The following is a 19,055-nucleotide window of genomic DNA, read 5'->3' as shown; positions in this document are numbered from 1 at the left end:
AAACTCCGGACTAAATCCTGTAACTTCTGACTAGGAACAGTTGCTCAGTTACTCTCTCAAATGTGTTCCCACTTACAGGTTTTATGTCAATAGGAACGACTTCCTGTAAGTTCTGACTAAATCCTGTAAACCGGACTGCTATTGGAACAGACTATTTATTTAAAGAAATGGCGTGTCGTCAATTTCCGGTGTAGCAAACGTAGTACATAGGGCGACATCTAGATGTCATCTACCTCGCCCTATTCACTATGCTTTTTTATAGGAGCTTTTCAAAGTATTGCTTTGGTGTCGGAACACAACATTTAAAGTTTCTGGATCCACAACATTGAAAGTTTCTGGAACACAACATTGCAAGTTGATAAAAGCGTTGTAAAATAGGCTACCTTTTTAAGAGTGTCCACCTGTTTGAAAATGAAATGTTTCACACAGATGATTTATGACCTGGATTGGAAAATAGGCTTCTTCCTTAACCGGTTTCCCGATCAGAAAGAAATTTGGTACACTGACTACGGATTTCACAGTCACAAGGATGTTCTTAGACTGAAAGTAATTGCGATAGCTCAAGAGTCCTCCCATACAAATTGGAATTTTTATAATACATACATATCTCTGGAAGTATTTTTGGGAGAGAACTGGAACTTGGTAAGGAGATATGTATGTGAAATCAAATTCATACTCACAGAGGCGTAGCACTTCCCATCTGAGTGAAAGTTTCATATTTCATGTATCTTCAAATATTTGGAGTGAAATACTCAAGCTTGGTATGTAAATACATATGTATGTATGTATGTGAAACTATTTCCATACTCATGGAAAAAAATTAGTAATGTTGTGGCCACTCCCATGCAAATTGATTTTTCTATGTTGCACATCTCTGGAGGTGTTTATTGCAGAGGACTGGAACTTGGCACCGAGATGTATATAAAAATTAATTCCATACTCATGGAGAAAAATTTGCGTTATTCGAAATTTACTATTTTATACTGCATAGTATCTCTAGAGGTGTTCATGGTAGAAAACTGGGACTTGGTACTGGGGTATATAAATTCAATTCCAAACCCATTAGGTTTATAAAATATATAGTACTTTGAAGGCACAGCGAAGCACCACTGGTATTTGCTAGTTTTATATAAAAACAGAGAACATACATATAATAATTTCCTTAGTTATAAAGAAGTTTCTATACAATGAAGGAATTGTCTGGTCTCTGACTATAGAGAAGTTCGACTGCAATATAAATATTCTTCAATATTTAATGCCACGAGTTTACCGCTGCTAAAGATTTCGTGTGCCTTATATAGTTAACACCAAAAACGAAAACAAAAGATATTTTATTTATAGAAGCAATAAGTTTCAAAACAAGAGATAATCAGTTGATATTTGCCCTGGTTAGTAAATTCTCTTTCAGCTTAAACTTGTGCCAAGGGCTCTCACACTATGTAATGCTGGATTTCCGCTAGACATTAAATGACAAAAATTTTAGTGACAAAGTTTGGCATTAAAAAATATTTGTGTCATTACGTTTGTAAAAATAGACATTAAGTTCATTTCCACGTGACATTTCTTAAATGGCACCAATTTTTTTGTATTTCAATGCCTAGTGGAAATTTGGCATAAGACTTACTTATTCAGCTGTTGTTAATTTTTGTAAGGAAATTATTAGCTAAGTCAATCTGTTTTATCAAGTACTTTCAATTATGCCGATAGTTTTTTATTAATATTTGTGCCAAGCTTTAACTAAACCAGCCATTTCATTCTTTATATAAATTAATATAATTTCAGATTCATATATGTAAGTGCTATCAATGCCATTTGTTTAACACAAGCGGAAAATTTTAAGTACATAAATTTTGGAAATGTGGCAACTTTCTTATAAATCTTTCAAATTAATTTGGTGTAAAATACCTCGATATAATATTTCAAATGTCTAGTTCAGTATATTAAATTGTACTTTTAAAATAGGTAGCAAGACTATTCAAAAATATTTCAAAGAAAAGCTAATTTCTTCGTTTTTTCTTTGACACCAGTATTGTGTTATTCCAAATAACTGCTCCTTAAAATGAAGTGGAACTTTTAAACAGGTGGCAATCTTTTTCAAATATAGTTTCGACATAACATTTTTTAAACTCCTCTCGCTTGTTAACCACACAGAAATATTTTGTTTAATTTGTTAATAAGAATGATTTTAATTTTGTTTTAAAGATGGCAACCCTATTCGCACCTCGAAATAAAGCATTATTGATACCTCTTCATGACACGCACATTGTTGGTATATTTTATTTAAATTATTAACTAGTCGATTTTAACTTTTGAAAAAGAAATACCCTATATATTGATCCAGGCTATAACCAATCTGTGTAACCAATTTCATTGAAAAATGTCCAGTCGCTTTTGGGATTCTGAACAGAAAATCCCTCTTGAGTTTTCTCTCTTTTCCCTTTCATCCTATCATGAACAATAATTTACTAAGGATTTTTTATTTTAAATGGCGTAGTTGAGCTGTCACAACAGTGTCAAACGAAAAGTGTCCTCCCAAATTTTCGGTGAAAATGCTACTGCCTGCCAGATAACTTAACTTCAAAAAAGCGTCTGTCCAGCTGTTTTTTTTTTTTTTTTGTATACCAACTATATGAATTGTTCAAACTTAGATTGCATTTTCCCACAAAATGAGAATTTTGAAATACTCATCATTCTGATTATTATTAAACGTGCGATATGTACATTAAAGTGGTTTTTAATTTATACGAAAAGTCGAATAAAGGACAAAAAACTTACGACTCTTGCTCAACTATGCTTTATAGAGCAACCAAATATTCGATTAATGTTTGGACAGTTACAATGCCATATATGTATGTATTTCAACGAAATTTTTAAATTATCTTTGAACAATCATCGTTTTTATGGAATTTGCTGGGATCGCTAAATCGATTCACAAAAATGCTCCTCGTTATTATCAAACACATACATATATACAATGTGCTAATAAACTCTCTTGACCTGCGTTCAAACAAAGGTAAGCAATTATTATTATTTTACCATTTTGAACTCTGCTGCGGCATAAATAATCTCCACAAAAGACTTGGGTCGTCAATTGCAATTTTTCGCTAATAGTCTAACCAATTTTAAAACAATACTTTTCTGTCAGTCAGTTCTTTTTTACATTGCAATAATTATTGTGTCGATGACAATAACATAATATCAATTCTGTTGCAATAACTCCGCTTCCATTCGTCCATGTACATATCAGCAAATCAAATTTAATGTTCCTCAACCAATATTCACAAGTACAATGGAATTTTCTAAATATATACATATTTATTATATCGAGTGGTTAAGTGCAACAACAGTGCAACGCAAATTGAATACATGGACAACTACCAAAAAAAAAGAAGGAAAAATCAAATAAACAAATACGCTAAGCCGGTAATTGTTAACAATTCAGCAACGCAATGTATAACACAACACATCACATATTTAGCTGCCGGCGCATAGTAATTAACATTTCCAGCAAACATGATCCGTTTCTACGCCGCTTAACAATCTCGCTCGCACTCCAATGCACACCGACCGTAGTACACACTTTGCATACTCTTTGTTGCTCCAATTTGTTAATTACGTGCGCCTCTAATTAAAAGTAATAGATTTTGAGTAAATTTTAGCGATCGAATTTTTGTAATGGTCTTTCGTCTCGGCTGCCTATCAATAACAACAGCAGGTGTGAGTGCGAATGCCAAGAAAATGGTCGGCCATGCCAAGCGTTCTACAACATACATATTTTCTTAGAGCTACCTAACAAGGCTCGGGTAACGTCTAGATGTATTCGCCTTGTTCAAATGCATTCATACATACATATACATAAATATCATTCAGTAAAACGTTCGAAAATTTACAGCACCGCACGTCGTTGTTACAATTAAATTTGCCACTCACTAATTTCAGCCAATTTCGTTTATGAATTGGAGCAGCTGGCGTTGCTACTCGGTTGGTGGGTATGCTGCGCACCAGGTCCCATCAATTGGCTGGCGGGGCTATGTCTGTGTCCAAGCGTTATCATTTAAAATTGCACACTCGCATTTTTATACCCGAGCGCACTTGTGCACAAGGTTATATTAATTTTGTTCACATAACGGTTGTTTGTAACAGCCAAAACGAATCGAGATAGATATAGACAAATGTATACATAAATGATCAGGATGAAAAAAGAAATCGATTAAGCCATGTCTGTCTGTCCGTCCGTCTGTCCGTCTGTCCGTCTGTCCGTGTACACGATAACTCGAGCAAAAATTGAGATATCTCAACGAAATTTGGTATGTAGGTTTCCGTTAATCCAAGGTAGGTTGGTATTGAAAATGGGCGAAATCGGACTGTAACCACGCCCACTTCCCATATAACGGTAATTTCCAGAAATACGAAAACTGCGATATTTTAGTAACTACTGAAGATAAAGCACTCAAAATTGGTATTTACAATAATTTTTTGACAAAAAATAAGAATATTATACATTTTTGGAAAATGGGCGTAGCCACGCCCACTTATGGTTACATGTGTATATCTTGGTAACCGCTGTACCAATTTCTACCAAACTTGGCACAGTTATCGGCCTTGGTACAGCATACAAAATCGCCGAAAATTTTTAAAATCGGACGATAACCACGCCCACATCCCATATAACGGTAATTTAGAGAAATACAAAATCTTCGATAAATCAGTAAATATTGAAGCTAATTTGTTCAAAATTGATGCTTGCAACAATTCTTTACCAAGAAATACGTTTGTGATAAATTTTTGGAAAATGGGCGTGGCACCGCCCACTTATGATCACATATATGTATCTCAGTAACCGTTCTACCAATTTGTACCAAACTCGGTGTGGTTATTGTGCTTGCCACATATAAGCAAACCGTTGAAAATTATTGAAATCGGACTAAAATAACGGCCGCTTCTCATATAACGGTAAATTTCAGAACTGCTTGAAACTTCAAAATCGAAATTTAAGGACTCTAATTTACTCAAAATTGATACGCCCCGGCTTACCATGTAGCCGTAGCTTTCGGTAAGGCGAAAAACATATATTTAATACGTGCGCCGGGTATTTAATGTTCGGCTCTGCCCGAACTTAGACTTTCTTTCTTGTTTTATTTAATTTTTTACAGTTGTGTTTGCATACATTATTGAGTAGATACTCTTTTAATAAAAGAAATCATAAGCTGGTGTTGTAATACATTCATACACATACATACATACCTACATATATATATATATATAGAGTATAGTAAATGACACAGCTGTTCTGCGTATCCTGATTTAAATTCAATTAAAAACAAAAAATTCAACACCGAGATATATATTTAATTAATGTTCGTTGACGCTTGAAATATTAGACTTACAGAAGCGGAAATGCAACGAAAATTATTTAAAAACCATAAAGTGAAAGGCAGCTAAGTTCCCATTGTAGATAAGTAAAATGTGATTCGGGCAAAGGTGTCGCTATGCAATATTTATTCAGGACCAATTGTTATGCAGAGGTTGGAGTTATATGGTGTTTACATGAGGAGATTTAAGAGGAAATTTTGTTGAAAGCAACCATCGCCTGGTGCAAACGGCCTTTCAACGAAACTGTTTCAATAAAGTCGGGAGGAAGACAACTTTTTATTCAACTAATCGCTTCTAAAATCGCTTCATGTAAACACCGTATTAGTCACCAGGCTGTTGCGAGTGCATTTAACACTCGTGCAGGTGCACCCACGTCAACAGTTTTCCTTTTTCGAGAAATATGCAAAGCAGGCATGAACTTAGCAAAACCCCGATCCTTAAGAAATTTTTTAAATATAAAAAGTTGTTTGCTCTTCGGAGGCGGATCAAAAATATGCTTTACTGTGTGTGACACCAAGGAGATGCACTGCAATAATGGGAAGCGAAGATTTCTCTTAAGAGTTAAATAGAAAACTCTAATAAATAATTTAAAGCGCACAAATCTCCCTGATCAGATAACAAAAACAATTAGCTTCTCAAAGTCAGTTAGACACCGGACGGTGCCATATGGATCACCTAACGAGCATCAATTAGATTAAAATAGGGTATTATTTCGCTCCAAATCGAATAAATAAAAAAACCTTTCGAGTTAAGTAATGCCGATTGTAGATTGGCTCCCTAGCGTCGCAGAATGAATACTTCTCTTAAACTGGACGTAGATTGACAGATGACATGAGAAAATACGACAAACGACAGTATGGACATATTCACATTCCCAAGGCAGCCGATCCGACGTACCAGAATGACTCGGGTTTTACGCAACCAAGGATGTTGTTTCGGCGATTTAACCCAGTTTGGATCGGCGAAATCTCTCAAAAGTGGTTCGTCCATAGGGCTACACATACTTCGCATACTTCTGCTCAGGGCTGGCATTGAGTCAAACCATTGGCCAGAAACGTATATCTGCTGCGTGTGCCAGAGACGACTACATCATAATTCCGGCAACGGGTGGAGTCACGTCCGAGTTCCGGTGAACAAAGCCAAACGTCGAGTGATCAGAAGGTTGCACAAACTGACAACACAAAGTGCTCCTCTCGATGCTGAAAAAATTGGGTCCTGCGGGCGTGAATTACCTTACCAAGATTCCCAACATGTTCATAGCCACCCTCATAATTCCAGATATTTGGAAAATGGAGAGGGTGGTCCCACTGATTAAACCGGGGAAACCAACAAGGGAGAATCTTATCGGCCGATAACTCTCCTTTCCGCGGTGTCGCACTTCACGCCTTTCAACTCTCGCACTACACGAACCACCTGACCTCATCGAGGCATCAGCATAGATTCCGTGAAGTGAACCGCACAACAACAGCACTTAATGTGTCATAAACACACAGATAACACGTGGCCTTAACTAAAAAAGCCCCTGTGGGAGAAAAATCCTAGTAGAATTGGATCTGCCAAAGGCATTTAACACCGTCAGTCACTCCACGCTACTAGAAGACATTGAAGACATTGGTGTTGTGCGAATTATCTGAGTGGTCGAGATTCGTCAGTAACTTTTGGAGATAAAACCAGCAATCCGGGAAGAATTAAACAGGTTCCACAGGGTAATATCCTTTCCCCGCTGCTGTTTAACTTCCATAAATCAAAGCTCCCCTCTCTCTCTCACTTGTCTCTTACGCTGACGATTGCTCGATAAAAGCGCCTGGGAATGGAATTGATGACTTGTGCTCGAAATTAAATGGTTATCTCTCCGATCTTTCTTGCTTCTTCACTGTAAGGACCCTAACCCTCTCACTCGAAAATCCTCGGCAAAACCTTTTACCACCTGGACGAAGGAGGTCAGACTGCAGCTGGGTATTCATGTCGATGACGAACCAATTCCGAGGGTGAATAATCCGAAGATCATAGGAGTAACCGTCGAAAGTCTGCTCTCTTTCTCGGCGCATACAACCGCAATTGTCAATCAAGTACAAAGCCGCAACAAACTCCTCAAGTCGCAGCCGGAAGTACCAGTCTGTGTGGTCACCGGGGATTAGTAGGACGTAGTGGATGAAGCTACAGACTTGCCAAAACACCGCGCCCCGGACAGCGACCGGACGCCTTCTGAAGTCACCGCACGACGAGGCTCTAATTCTTCTAGTTAAGGAGTATAACACAATGCTCTGCAAGAAACTCTTAGTAGTGTACCACCGACGTGTACACCCGAACAAATATTTGCTAGCGGAAGAACCCTCGCCACGATACGTCAGAAGGTATCTATACGAATTGACGGACTAAGTACGCGGGTTCATAAAGCAACCTCTGGACCAGACAGCATACCGACAGGCCTTGAATGGCATTTACAGGGAGTCAATCTCGAGTTATAGAGACTCTCGACCTGTGAATGCCGTTTTGGGCACACAACCACCACACGTGGAAGACACAGAGCTTCATCTGCCTCAGGATACCCGGCCACAATAGCCCAACTTCGCTCTGGCTACTGCAGCAGGTGAAACTCTTACCTGAGCAGAGTAAATTCAGATGTGCCAAACAAGTGCCCGATATGCGGAGAGGCATCTCCGACTCGAGACATCTCTTCGCATGCCCACTAAACCCCACTCAACTAACGCCTCTGTCCCTATGGACATACCCTATAGAATTTGCACGCTTCTTGGGTCTCCCTTAGTTGAGCTTGACGACAACGCCTCCGAGACTAACCGATCTGAGCGGAGTTGTTGTAGCCGCTACAACAAAAACAACAACTAAGCTTAGTTTTATTTCTATCGTCATAACAAGAAACAACAATTTTTACCTATTTTCTTTCCAATTAAATAATACATACATAGATAATTTGTGTGTGTTTATAAAGGTAAAGAGTTTAGAGTAGTCGACAATTCCACTTAAACGAATTATATATTCTTCTCCTCTCCCGGATCACAGCTAATTCAATTACTTTCACAATTTGTGCAAATGCTCTAATTCACATAAATCGATTAACATCGGATTGCCCGTATTCATTTTGCTATAGACGGTAAAAAAACGTATAAATGAAATGCTGACCTTTTAAGTGATTACTCAGCACAACTATACATTGTCCGCTGCTTGACCGCTCATTTATCGTCGGCCGGCCATCTGGTTAGCCGGATTTTGCAGTATCCGTTCAAACTATTCCGCGTTGAGGATTATCAAATGCTCTTTTAAACCATTTTCTGACTAATCATGGCAGTTTGACAGCAAAAAAAACATTCATAGGCACACTAGATTGTTTTGGTGAAATTATTTGTAAAAACTAAATGAAACAGAAATATATAAATTTTAAATATCAAAAAGATTTGAATTCATAACAACAAGTTTAACTAAGCTAAAAAGATACATATGTACATATCGATACCTGAGTGGCAGGTCGGCCTATCTCGGCAGCCAGTTCAAAAACGCCCTATCTGAAAACTTTTCAAGAATGCCCTACTTCAGAATTTTATTGAAAAATGCCCTATCTCAGAATTTGGTTGAAGAACACCCTACCTCAGCTGCTCATTCAAAGACGCCCTATATCAGCACATTTTCAATGTATTTTCAGCTAAGATTGAGATAAGGTGTTTTTCAATCGAATTCTAAAAAGTTTTCTGAGATAGGTCGATCTTCCACTCAGGCGTCGATATATTCATATGCGTTTGTTCTATTTCCTCCATTTACATTACATTATTGGGCCATAGTATGGTCTGTATGTATGTGGTAAACCATTTGCGTCACAAATTGACTGCGTCGCCGCAATCGCATCGTGCTCTGATTCATGTTGAACTTTTTGCCATGCAGACCGCACACATACGCAATTGTTTATACATACGTACATTTGTATACATAAAATAACATACACATGCACAAAGATGTCTGAGTGAAGAAATAGAAACACACTTGCCGGATTGCATTGCGTCCAGTGCTTACCGGCATTGTTGCTGGTAGGCAAGTATTCGGGCGTATTGCGGTTGATTTCGCTTTTATAATTTTCCACTCTTTTCATTTACAATATTACCTCAGCAATTCGAACGGTTCACTCAAACGTGATAACCTTGAAAGATATGCAATTGTACGTATGCATGAATGTACATACATACTAGCGTACTTACAATGATGTACAATACATACATATTTACTTTTATTTGGGCAATTCATGTTGGTGTAATAGCAAAATGTGTTTACAACGAAAAATACCAAGAATGCGGGAAATTCGTAAGACAAATAAATACTAATGCAAGAATTATATTTGAATTTCATAAATTTTGCCAACACGCATACATACATACAAACCATATGTATATTGCATCCATCATGAGTTGGGCATAAGTTTTTAAATAGCAAAAATGTACGTACAAAATATTACAGTAAACAAGGTTGAAGGATTGGGAGTAGAGAAACTGAGTAGAATGGTAAAAACATAAGCTTAGCATATCGCTCACCCTCGCATCGATTTTGAATGAATCAGCTTTAATATTTACTGATTTTATCGAAGATTTCGTATTTCTCTAAATTATCGTTTTATGGGATGTGGGCGTGGTTATTGTTCGATTTTAAAAAGTTTCCGCCATTTGCTATGCTGTATCAAGGCCAACAACTGTGCCAAGTTTGAAGAAATTAGGGCAGCGGTTACCAAGATATGCACATGTAACCATAAGTGGACGTAGCTACGCCCATTTCCAAAAAATTTTAATATTCTTATTTTTCGTCCAAAAATCATTGCAAATATTAATTTTGAGTGAATAATCTTCAGTAGTTACTAAAATATCGCAGTTTTCGTATTTCTGAAAACTACCGTTATATGGGAGGTAGGCGTGGTTATTGTCCGATTTCGCCCATTTTCAATACCGTCCGTCCCACGTCCGAAAGAAGTGCACGTATTATGTTTTGTTAAGATATCTCAATTTTTACTCGAGTTATCGTGAGCATAGGCGGACGGACAATGGCTATTTCGAAACCCTTTAAAAAAAATTAACCAGATCGATTAGAGCTAGCTTGCAGAATTATTGCGAGGGAATTAGTAACCAAAAAGCTCTCTGTATAGTACTGATGCAGTGAATGGAGGAACCGCAACGAGTAAACCATTTCCTTTAGAGGACCGACCGAAACTCGAACTGACAAGCCATTCTAAACGAACCGAAAACGGATCCTACAGAACTGAGAATCGGCCACGAAGCGCACATTGTACTATAAGAAAACAAATTTATTGTTTTGCCATATGAATATATCAGCTTAAAATTCGGTTTAGATATATATTATAGGGCTCTGAGCTGACCTAACAATTTTTGTTCGGTTCGAGGCTATATATCATATATTTAGCAGCCATAAACTTCGTTTTTTGTATACGATCAACTTCAAATTCGGTTTGTATACGTACTAAGGAGTCCTGACTTGACTTACGAAATTGTTTTTCAATTCAAGGCACTATATCATAAAACCGCCATATACCCGATCTGGCCGTACCTACATGAAATTTGTTGTTTTTGGTGCCATCGACTTGAAATTCAAATTATTTACTCTATATGGAGTTCTGAGTTTACCTTCAAAATTGTTTCCTTTGAATTTAATGTTATGCTGATTTTCTTCCTTTTAAAGCCAAAGGATATATTTAAAAATAAAACACATTTTTTGCATTAAGAAAAACCAAAATTTGGGCTAAAAATTTACACAGAGCTATAATTTACCTCTCAGCAAAATCTGGAGCAAGTTTTTGTTATAATTTGTAAAAAAAAACTTAAGGTAAAGTCTCCCTTGTCCATACGATTAGCATGTGCTAAGAAATAGTTTTTCGCATTTTCTAACAAGCTTGTAATTTTGAGTTGTGCCGCTTTTGAAGACGGCGCGCGATTTGATGCCTTTACTTCATTCCTTTTATTCTTGTTATTAAGATAAGTAAAAGTGTATGTTTTGCCTACTTATTCTTGTCGTGCTCACGCATTTCATAATATTGTCGTTTTAAGCAACCTTCTGCTTTTCATGGCAATCGTCTCCTCTGACACACACAATTTTCCTCTTCAACTAACTCTTCAGAACAATCGGTGTCGCTGCGTGGGCCAAGTATGCCTTTAGGTAAGCTCCGCCAGAACCAAGTATTTCAACACCAGATAGGTGTATTATATTTTTATACTTATGATTAAATCTTAATCTACTACAAATATATGTATCTACGTTTATTTGCAAATAGTCCATATATTTGGAAGAAAAATAGAGGCAATTAAAAATTTTTTCTCTGCAATTAAAAAACTTTTTTTACGGAGAAAAGGGCTTAACCGACACTGCGTGCACAAAAAGAATGTAAATAGATTACAATGAAGCACTTAAGCCAAAATTGCTTTTGCTTTAACTTTGTAACGGTACTCCGTAGGACTTTGAAATTGACAGCTGGTGCGTATGGTAGTAAGTAATCGATTTCTGCTAAAAACAGAAATGTCAGACTCGTATAAGGCAAGTACTTTCAAATGACTAGTTTTGAAAAAAGGATCAAAAAGATTTTTCAAAAAATAAAGATAGCATAATTAGAAAAAGGACTGTCCTTTAAAATAAAGTACGAATGATCACCTTGCATATAAGCCATCGGTGCGTTTTTTTGTTTATATACAGGGTGTCCAAGAAGTACCCTGCTAAACTTGAGGAGAAGGTAGGTAGGGGTGAGCTCCTTGATAAGCAAATATTTTTCAGTTAAAAGTGTCACCGTTATAGAAATATTGATATGTTTTCAATTAGAAAAAACGAGCCTTTTCATGTATTTTCTTTAACTACATGTATGTACAAACAAGGCGTAGCTCACCCCCCACCTACCTTCTCCTCAACTTTGGCAGGTTACTTCTTGGATACCCTGTAAAAAAAACCCCATTGTTTTCCACTCGCAAGTGTTAATAGCCACTGTTTTTCAAACTTTTCCTTCCCCGCTCTTCTTATATTCCGTTTCCACTGCTTTTTGTATGATAAGAGTATCAAAGCGTTGAGGAAACAAACGAACAAAATTATTTAATTTGGTTTAAGCGATTCGAAATCTCGAATCTTACACATTAACTAACTACATACGTGACACGGCCGTCAAACACAAAATATTAATTAATCAAGCAAGTGTTTAAAATGCTTTTTAATACTCATATAATTTTCAAATTAAAAACGCAATTAACCATCAATCTGGCAAAAGCGAAACACACACCTCTCTTGTACTTGTAGAGCGAAAGTGTTTGTGGCAGCCACGCCAATCGTTAATATTAATGCCATGTTAAATTGACTTCAATATCCATGGTCATGAAGTACAAAATTAAAGACAACAATAGCAACGATTTTTTTTTTACCCTTTTTCTAGCTAGTTTTAGAACATAAATAAATCAAAACGAAACCGCCTAATACAGCAAGCTGAGCATACTCGTATTAAAGTGAAGAAAGCTAAAGGTGGAGCGAGAATTCAACAAATTTCAGCACAAAATTTGGCAGCGATCATTTACAAAAACAACAATTGTTTTGCTGTATATATATAAATACTAATTCAATTTATTTGTTATATGTAGCTTGAAATACATACACATATATATACTTACTTATGAATGGAAGCTATCTTTAAGGATGGTGAGCAATTCTGAGTAGAGGGGAAGCCAGATTCAGGCTGATGCTTTAACAACAACTACGTAGAATTTACAGTAGCAGAAGCGTGTAAAAAAACAGTTCAGCTAATGTAGTATATATTGTACATACTAGTGCAGCTATATCGATATGTGTACATGCTTTTGTGAAGATTGTGTTATTACAAACAAAAAAAAAAAAAAAAAAAAAACACTACACTGCCTGAAAACTTTATTTTGAACGCAGAGGTTTACTCTTTATTTTATTTGCGCCAAACGCCTTCAACAATAAATCGAATAGTGAAACCAAGCAAACAAATTCAGAGCGATGTCTCGCGTCGCTAACAAACCATACTACCACCACCACCACCTCCACCACCATCTACGTAGTTTGTGGCTAACTAACTAGCGAGCCAACTAATCAAGCAACAGTAATAACAAACCACCACCAATAACAACCACAATAACAACCACATCAAACAACATCAAAAATAGCCACAATTGCAGCACAAAGCTTCGGTTCGGTTTGAGTTCGAGCGCCACCAGCTCTTTGACTGAGCAAAGCTAAGTTCAAAAGCAATAGAGTTCGTTCATTCGCATTCGCTGGCAAACGGGTGGAGTCAAGTATATAAAAGCAGCTTCCTTCTTGGTTCTAGTTATCAGTTGACTGCAGCAATTCAAGTCGCATAGACCGAAATAAAGTGGGAAGTCAAGAGCTAACTGTAATTTTTTAAATTCAAAATAAAGCAACCAAATAAAACCTAATACAAAAATGGCCTTTTTCAAAGTGAGTGGCTTGCAATAAGAAAAAAAAAATATATATATATATAAATTATGAACTGTGTAAAACTGTGAAAATATTGAGAAGGATTGAAGCCATCAAAGGATGAATTGTAGTTAATAAAAAAACTCTGAAATATTTGAAGTAAAAAAATATCCTTGTTCTTTAAAAAAAAACTACAATAAAACCATTATCACAGCACATACATATCACATGTGCATTTGTAAACATACTTGCATATCGTTTCAAAGTGCTGCACTGCTGTGGAATTTCGCACCTTAATTAATTACTTTATTAATTTTTATTCTTCGTTACAGTCTTTGGTGTGTTTGGCTGTGTTAAGCGTTGCCTCTGCTGGCATTCTGCATCATGGTGGACACGGTGCCGGTCTATACGCCGCTGCACCGCTGGCGGTTGCACATGGACCTGCCCACGATGAAGGACTCGACTATTATGTAAGTGTGTTGAGAAAACTGCAAATAGCAACATAAAGCTCTTTTTAATTAATTGTTAAACGTGGGAGGAGAAAATTCGATTCCACAATGGGAAATGTTTGGCTTTGCTATGCTTTCGGGCAGGTAACGGGTGATTTTTTAAGAGCTTGATACCTTTTTTTTTAAAAAAAACGCATAAAATTTGCAAAATCTCATCGGTTCTTTATTTGAAACGTTAGATTGGTCCATGACATTTACTTTTTGAAGATAATTTCATTTAAATGTTGACCGCGGCTGCGTCTTAGGTGGTCCATTCGGAAAGTCCAATTTTGGGCAACTTTTTCGAGCATTTCGGCCGGAATAGCCCGAATTTCTTCGGAAATGTTGTCTTCCAAAGCTNACCTCAAAAAAATCACCCGTTAGTTGGCATTTTGCCATCATCTTGCATGAGGATTCTAGGCCATATAAATTTATAAGCATTCCATAGACGTTATGTGCTTCCAAAGTTTCCAAAAATATGAGAAAATTCACAAAAAGTATTAATTGTTTACCAAGTACAATTAGTAAGGAAATTATATGAAAATATTCTTAATGATTAAATTCATTTTTTAGCAAAATTTAAACAGTTTATATCGAATTTCCAATCAGATTTTGCACCGTACACGGCTAATATTAGTTCTAAAATTGAAATTTTCAAAGAAAAGAAGTTAAATGCTCAAGGACACAGTGGAATATATATTTAAAACTAAGATCAGTGGTAACTAGATTTAATATTCCTATTCAAAATCAAATAGTAAATTTAAAATCATCTACATAGCTACATACACATATATATTTAATTCTTATACCTTTGCTTGATTCGATAGAAGGGGTATATCAAAATTTAAAAATTTCGTTTGTCTTGAATTAAATTGGATTGGGCTCATGGTACACCTCGACAACAATATCTATTTATTTTGTACTGGACTCGATCCCTGCCATACTTTCCTGCTTTATTAGCGTCACTTCGATTTAATGTTCCAACACATAAACAGAACGTCAATTCATAAGCTATTAAAATTAAATACCTACAGTATTAGCTATACCTCAGCTTATATTCCAGAGTAATTCTTAAACGGGTGCGATCGATTTTCAATGCTTTCAGTTGAGCTTGGCTGTCACTGCCGACATTGATTTGATGTATCTACGCGCCACCTTTCGCCAATAATACAAAATCCTCTGGCTTCAGTAAAGCAAATTCTTCCTATTAAATATCCTATTCATTTCCCAAAAGGCCTCTCCATTGTATGATCGTATAATAACTAACTCGATGCCAAAAGAAAAGAACATCCGATTATTTAAGAAATGCTTCTTGTGCCTTTAAATTTACGCAGAGAAAACGGGTGAAATAAATTTTGATAAAATGTTAAATTTTATATAAAAATATTACTAATTGACTCAGTGTATTGGTTCACAAAAAGAGCCTTTAAGGCTTCCCCAACATAATCGCATCAAATAAATAAATAACAACATAATACTTGAGGAAAATCTCATACGATCTATACACATTTATTTGCATGGTGCTTACACTAATCTAATAGTTCTTCTTTGTTTGAAACATAGGCTGCATGTCAAACAGTGTAACTATAAGGTCTCCTAGTAATGAACTTTAATTTACCTCTGCTGCGCATTTCAAACAAAGCTAGGAGAAATTCTTGATATAGTTTCATAAATTTTCCTTATTTGTTATACTATATATTAGGGCGGGTCAATTTGTGTGAGAGTTTTTTTGCGAGTATGCGTATATAACACATAAGCATTCAACGTATAATTCTAAGCCGATTCGCCGAAGAAACCATGGGTCTAAAATCAATTTGGAGTTTGCCAAATTGCGAAAATATGTTTCTCAGCATTTTGCGGTAGTGTCATATAGAAGTCCTTAAATTTTGTATAAAACCATGCTATAGAAGGTTTTTTGGTATGAGGAATCCAAGTTATACTTGCAGCGAAACAAATTCTGACGAGGTTGTTGAAAAATTATGTCAAAGAACAGACATTAAAATAAAAGGCTATACATCGGAATTTGTTAGAAATATATCCTTCAATTTAAATGCCACTGCAAAAATTCATTATTTCTTAAATAAGTGCAAGTATTCTTTGTGCCAAAATTATATACCAATTTCGAATTTAGTTCCTCAGATAAATTACAGTACAAGTAGATACAAGGTCACTCAAAAAGTGGGAACGCTTCTTTTTTTTTGTTTGAATTGACAACACTGCTGCATTTTTCCCAAATGCATGGCTTGATAAGCTGCAATTAATATATTCCGCTTGCATAATTCATGAACAAAAGCGAAGATTAATAAGTGGCAGCGAACACTTAATCCTGTAGTAGTTTTTTACGATTAACAAAAGACTTAAGCAACGAACCTGCATTTACATTTGAATCAAAACTAGCAGATAACATATAGAAACACTTTAACGTATCAAAGCCGACACTACAGAAATTAACGACTACAGTTTCGAAGTGTCACTCAATTATTGCTTGATAACCATTCGTGCCGCTCAAATCTTTATTTGATTGATTGGTTGGCTACAAAGCCGATTTTAAGCATAAAACTGAGATTTGAAAAATGGTCATTGCTAGACAATGGTTAAAGCTCAAAACAATCGCAATCGCTTAAAACATTTTTAAGTGCATTTTTGCGCAAAACAGCTATATGTACTTCTACAGTCACCCCCCACACCTCAATGAAAAATTTAGGTACACATTTACAATACTGGGTGACCCCCATCCCTTCCCTTTTTTCTTGCTAACTTTAATTTCGTACCAGTTTCTGTTCGCTTATCTAGCGCCCAATTGACCAATTGTAACACAGCGCCATCGTTTCACCTAATTCTGCTGTAATTTCGCCTTCAGTTCGATGATAAAATCGAATCACATAAAAACGCAGTTGCAGCAAGTAGCCGCAGGCACTCAAAGCAGAAGTAATAACAAAAACAAACTGCACGTAATCGCTTGCAAACGCTTGCAAATGCTGCCAAATGCAGAATGCGAAACATTACAAGAGCAAATAATATTATTGTGCGCTAGAAATCGTTGTTACTGTTGCGATTTTTATTGTTGTTGCTTTGGTTGTTTTTGTGCGATGTGCTATTTCGGATAGCAGCACTTCATTGCTCCAGATTACATGTTGCCGATATGTATGCGCCAGCAACGCGCTGACACGCTGACACGCAAATTACAGTAGCAACAACAACAAAACCAAAAAAATATATAAAATTACTACGACATCAACTCTGAGAAATCACTACAAACAAACAATTGATAGACAGATAGCGATGCACAATACATTGCGCATGCATACGGTACATATGTATGTATGTATATAAGTATGTGCAAAAAGTCTGCCACAGCAGGCGCAATGCTTTGTCGGTGGCTCGCTGCTCGCATCACACAATTTGGCAGCTGTGACAGTGCCGGCTTTAGCTGTTGTTCTTGTTTCTCTTGTTGCTGCTGTTGCTGAGTGAGTGTTGAGTAACAGTCTTCAGTGACGCTTATGATTATAAACAAATGACATGCCACATCGCCACTTCACTTCACTTCACTACGCTTCACTTTTGTTGTGCGAATTTTAATATGTCATACATAATACTAGATATGCTCTTTGTTTGAGTGTATGCGTGTGTTGAGATAATTAAATAAACATGCTCAACAGTTACATACTTTTATAAACTAGCTTTGATTGTGACAACTTTGAAAGTGGTATTTAAATATTTTATAATCAATCTCGTAGTTGAAAAATGTTGATGGCGTTGAGGCGAAAATTAAATTAAAATTTTTCAACTTTTAACGTCTGCAGCAAGAAGAGATATGCAAGAAACGAAAAGTGTTTAAAATTGCACGCAAGCAAAAAAGAGAGTGAGACCCATGTGGCTTCTTAACTGCCAGCAACACTCAACGTGTTGACTGATTTAAGGAAATGGCAAATTTACTTGTAGAATAACAATTTATTTTTGAAACTGTGCGGATGGTAACACGGATGACCACCCAATATCCATTCGATTGCACCATCCATCTTTCACTCCATAATTTTTAAACTAAATAACTGTGTAGATATTAGATGTCATTTGGCCGTTAGTGAACACTTATCGCACACGTCATTCAAAAGCATATTAAGTTTTATCTGAAGTCGCGTTAATCAAATGGGAAATGGTGACTTTACAAATCTTTCTGCAACAAATTACACCAAATTTTGCACCACCTTTTGCCGGAAGGTGGATAAATTATCATGAATTGATAACCGTCCGCCTTTTTAGAAGTCGGTTAGAAAGGAATAAATTCCCTATTATTCAAATACAATACCCAGATCTATATTTCTCTCTCTCTCTCTCTCTCGTTACATATACACCTAATCCTTAAATTTCCCACTGTAAAAAAAACAATCACGGGCTATACAAATAACAGTGTGTAAAGCATAGCTGGGCACACCAACACAGTCTCATTTTGTCATGGTATTAGTGCGTCGCGCTCAGTTATGGTTGCCGCATTTTTTATAAATGTACTAAAAGTGGTATTTTTCGTGCATGGGTATTTTGGCCTATTTTGCTTATACCTATAGTGTAATAATGAACCTTGGAAGTTTTTAGTAACTAATACTATTAGTTTATACAACCTTTTGCATAAGAAAAATTTAGTACTTGTATAATTTAAAAAAACTTAAATTAGGTAAACTCATTTGTATAATACCTGGGCTCCGTTTTATTAGAACAAATTCTTTTATATGCTGACCGGCCAGATGGTTACGGTGTTTAGGTCTT

At 36.2% G+C, this 19,055-nt stretch overlaps 1 protein-coding gene across 1 annotated transcript in view; it reads left to right on the top strand.

Annotated features, from left to right (window-relative positions):
* The first annotated feature begins 13,664 nt into the window (after nucleotides 1-13,664).
* Cpr62Bc (Cuticular protein 62Bc) overlaps nucleotides 13,665-19,055 on the top strand; it is a 7,930-nt gene continuing 2,539 nt past the window's right edge. The window contains exons 1-2 of the mRNA XM_017614631.1: nucleotides 13,665-13,827; nucleotides 14,139-14,276. Coding sequence (XP_017470120.1) covers nucleotides 13,813-13,827; nucleotides 14,139-14,276 — 153 coding nt within the window. The 5' untranslated portion in view covers nucleotides 13,665-13,812. The remainder of the gene's footprint in view (nucleotides 13,828-14,138; nucleotides 14,277-19,055) is intronic.

The sequence above is a fragment of the Rhagoletis zephyria genome, unplaced genomic scaffold (genome assembly GCF_001687245.7).
Source record: "Rhagoletis zephyria isolate East Lansing unplaced genomic scaffold, Rhagoletis_zephyria_1.1 Rzeph_scaffold_00871, whole genome shotgun sequence".
NCBI lineage: Eukaryota > Metazoa > Arthropoda > Insecta > Diptera > Tephritidae > Rhagoletis > Rhagoletis zephyria.
Note: the sequence above shows the minus strand (reverse complement) of the source record. Positions and strands in the feature narration are given on the sequence as shown.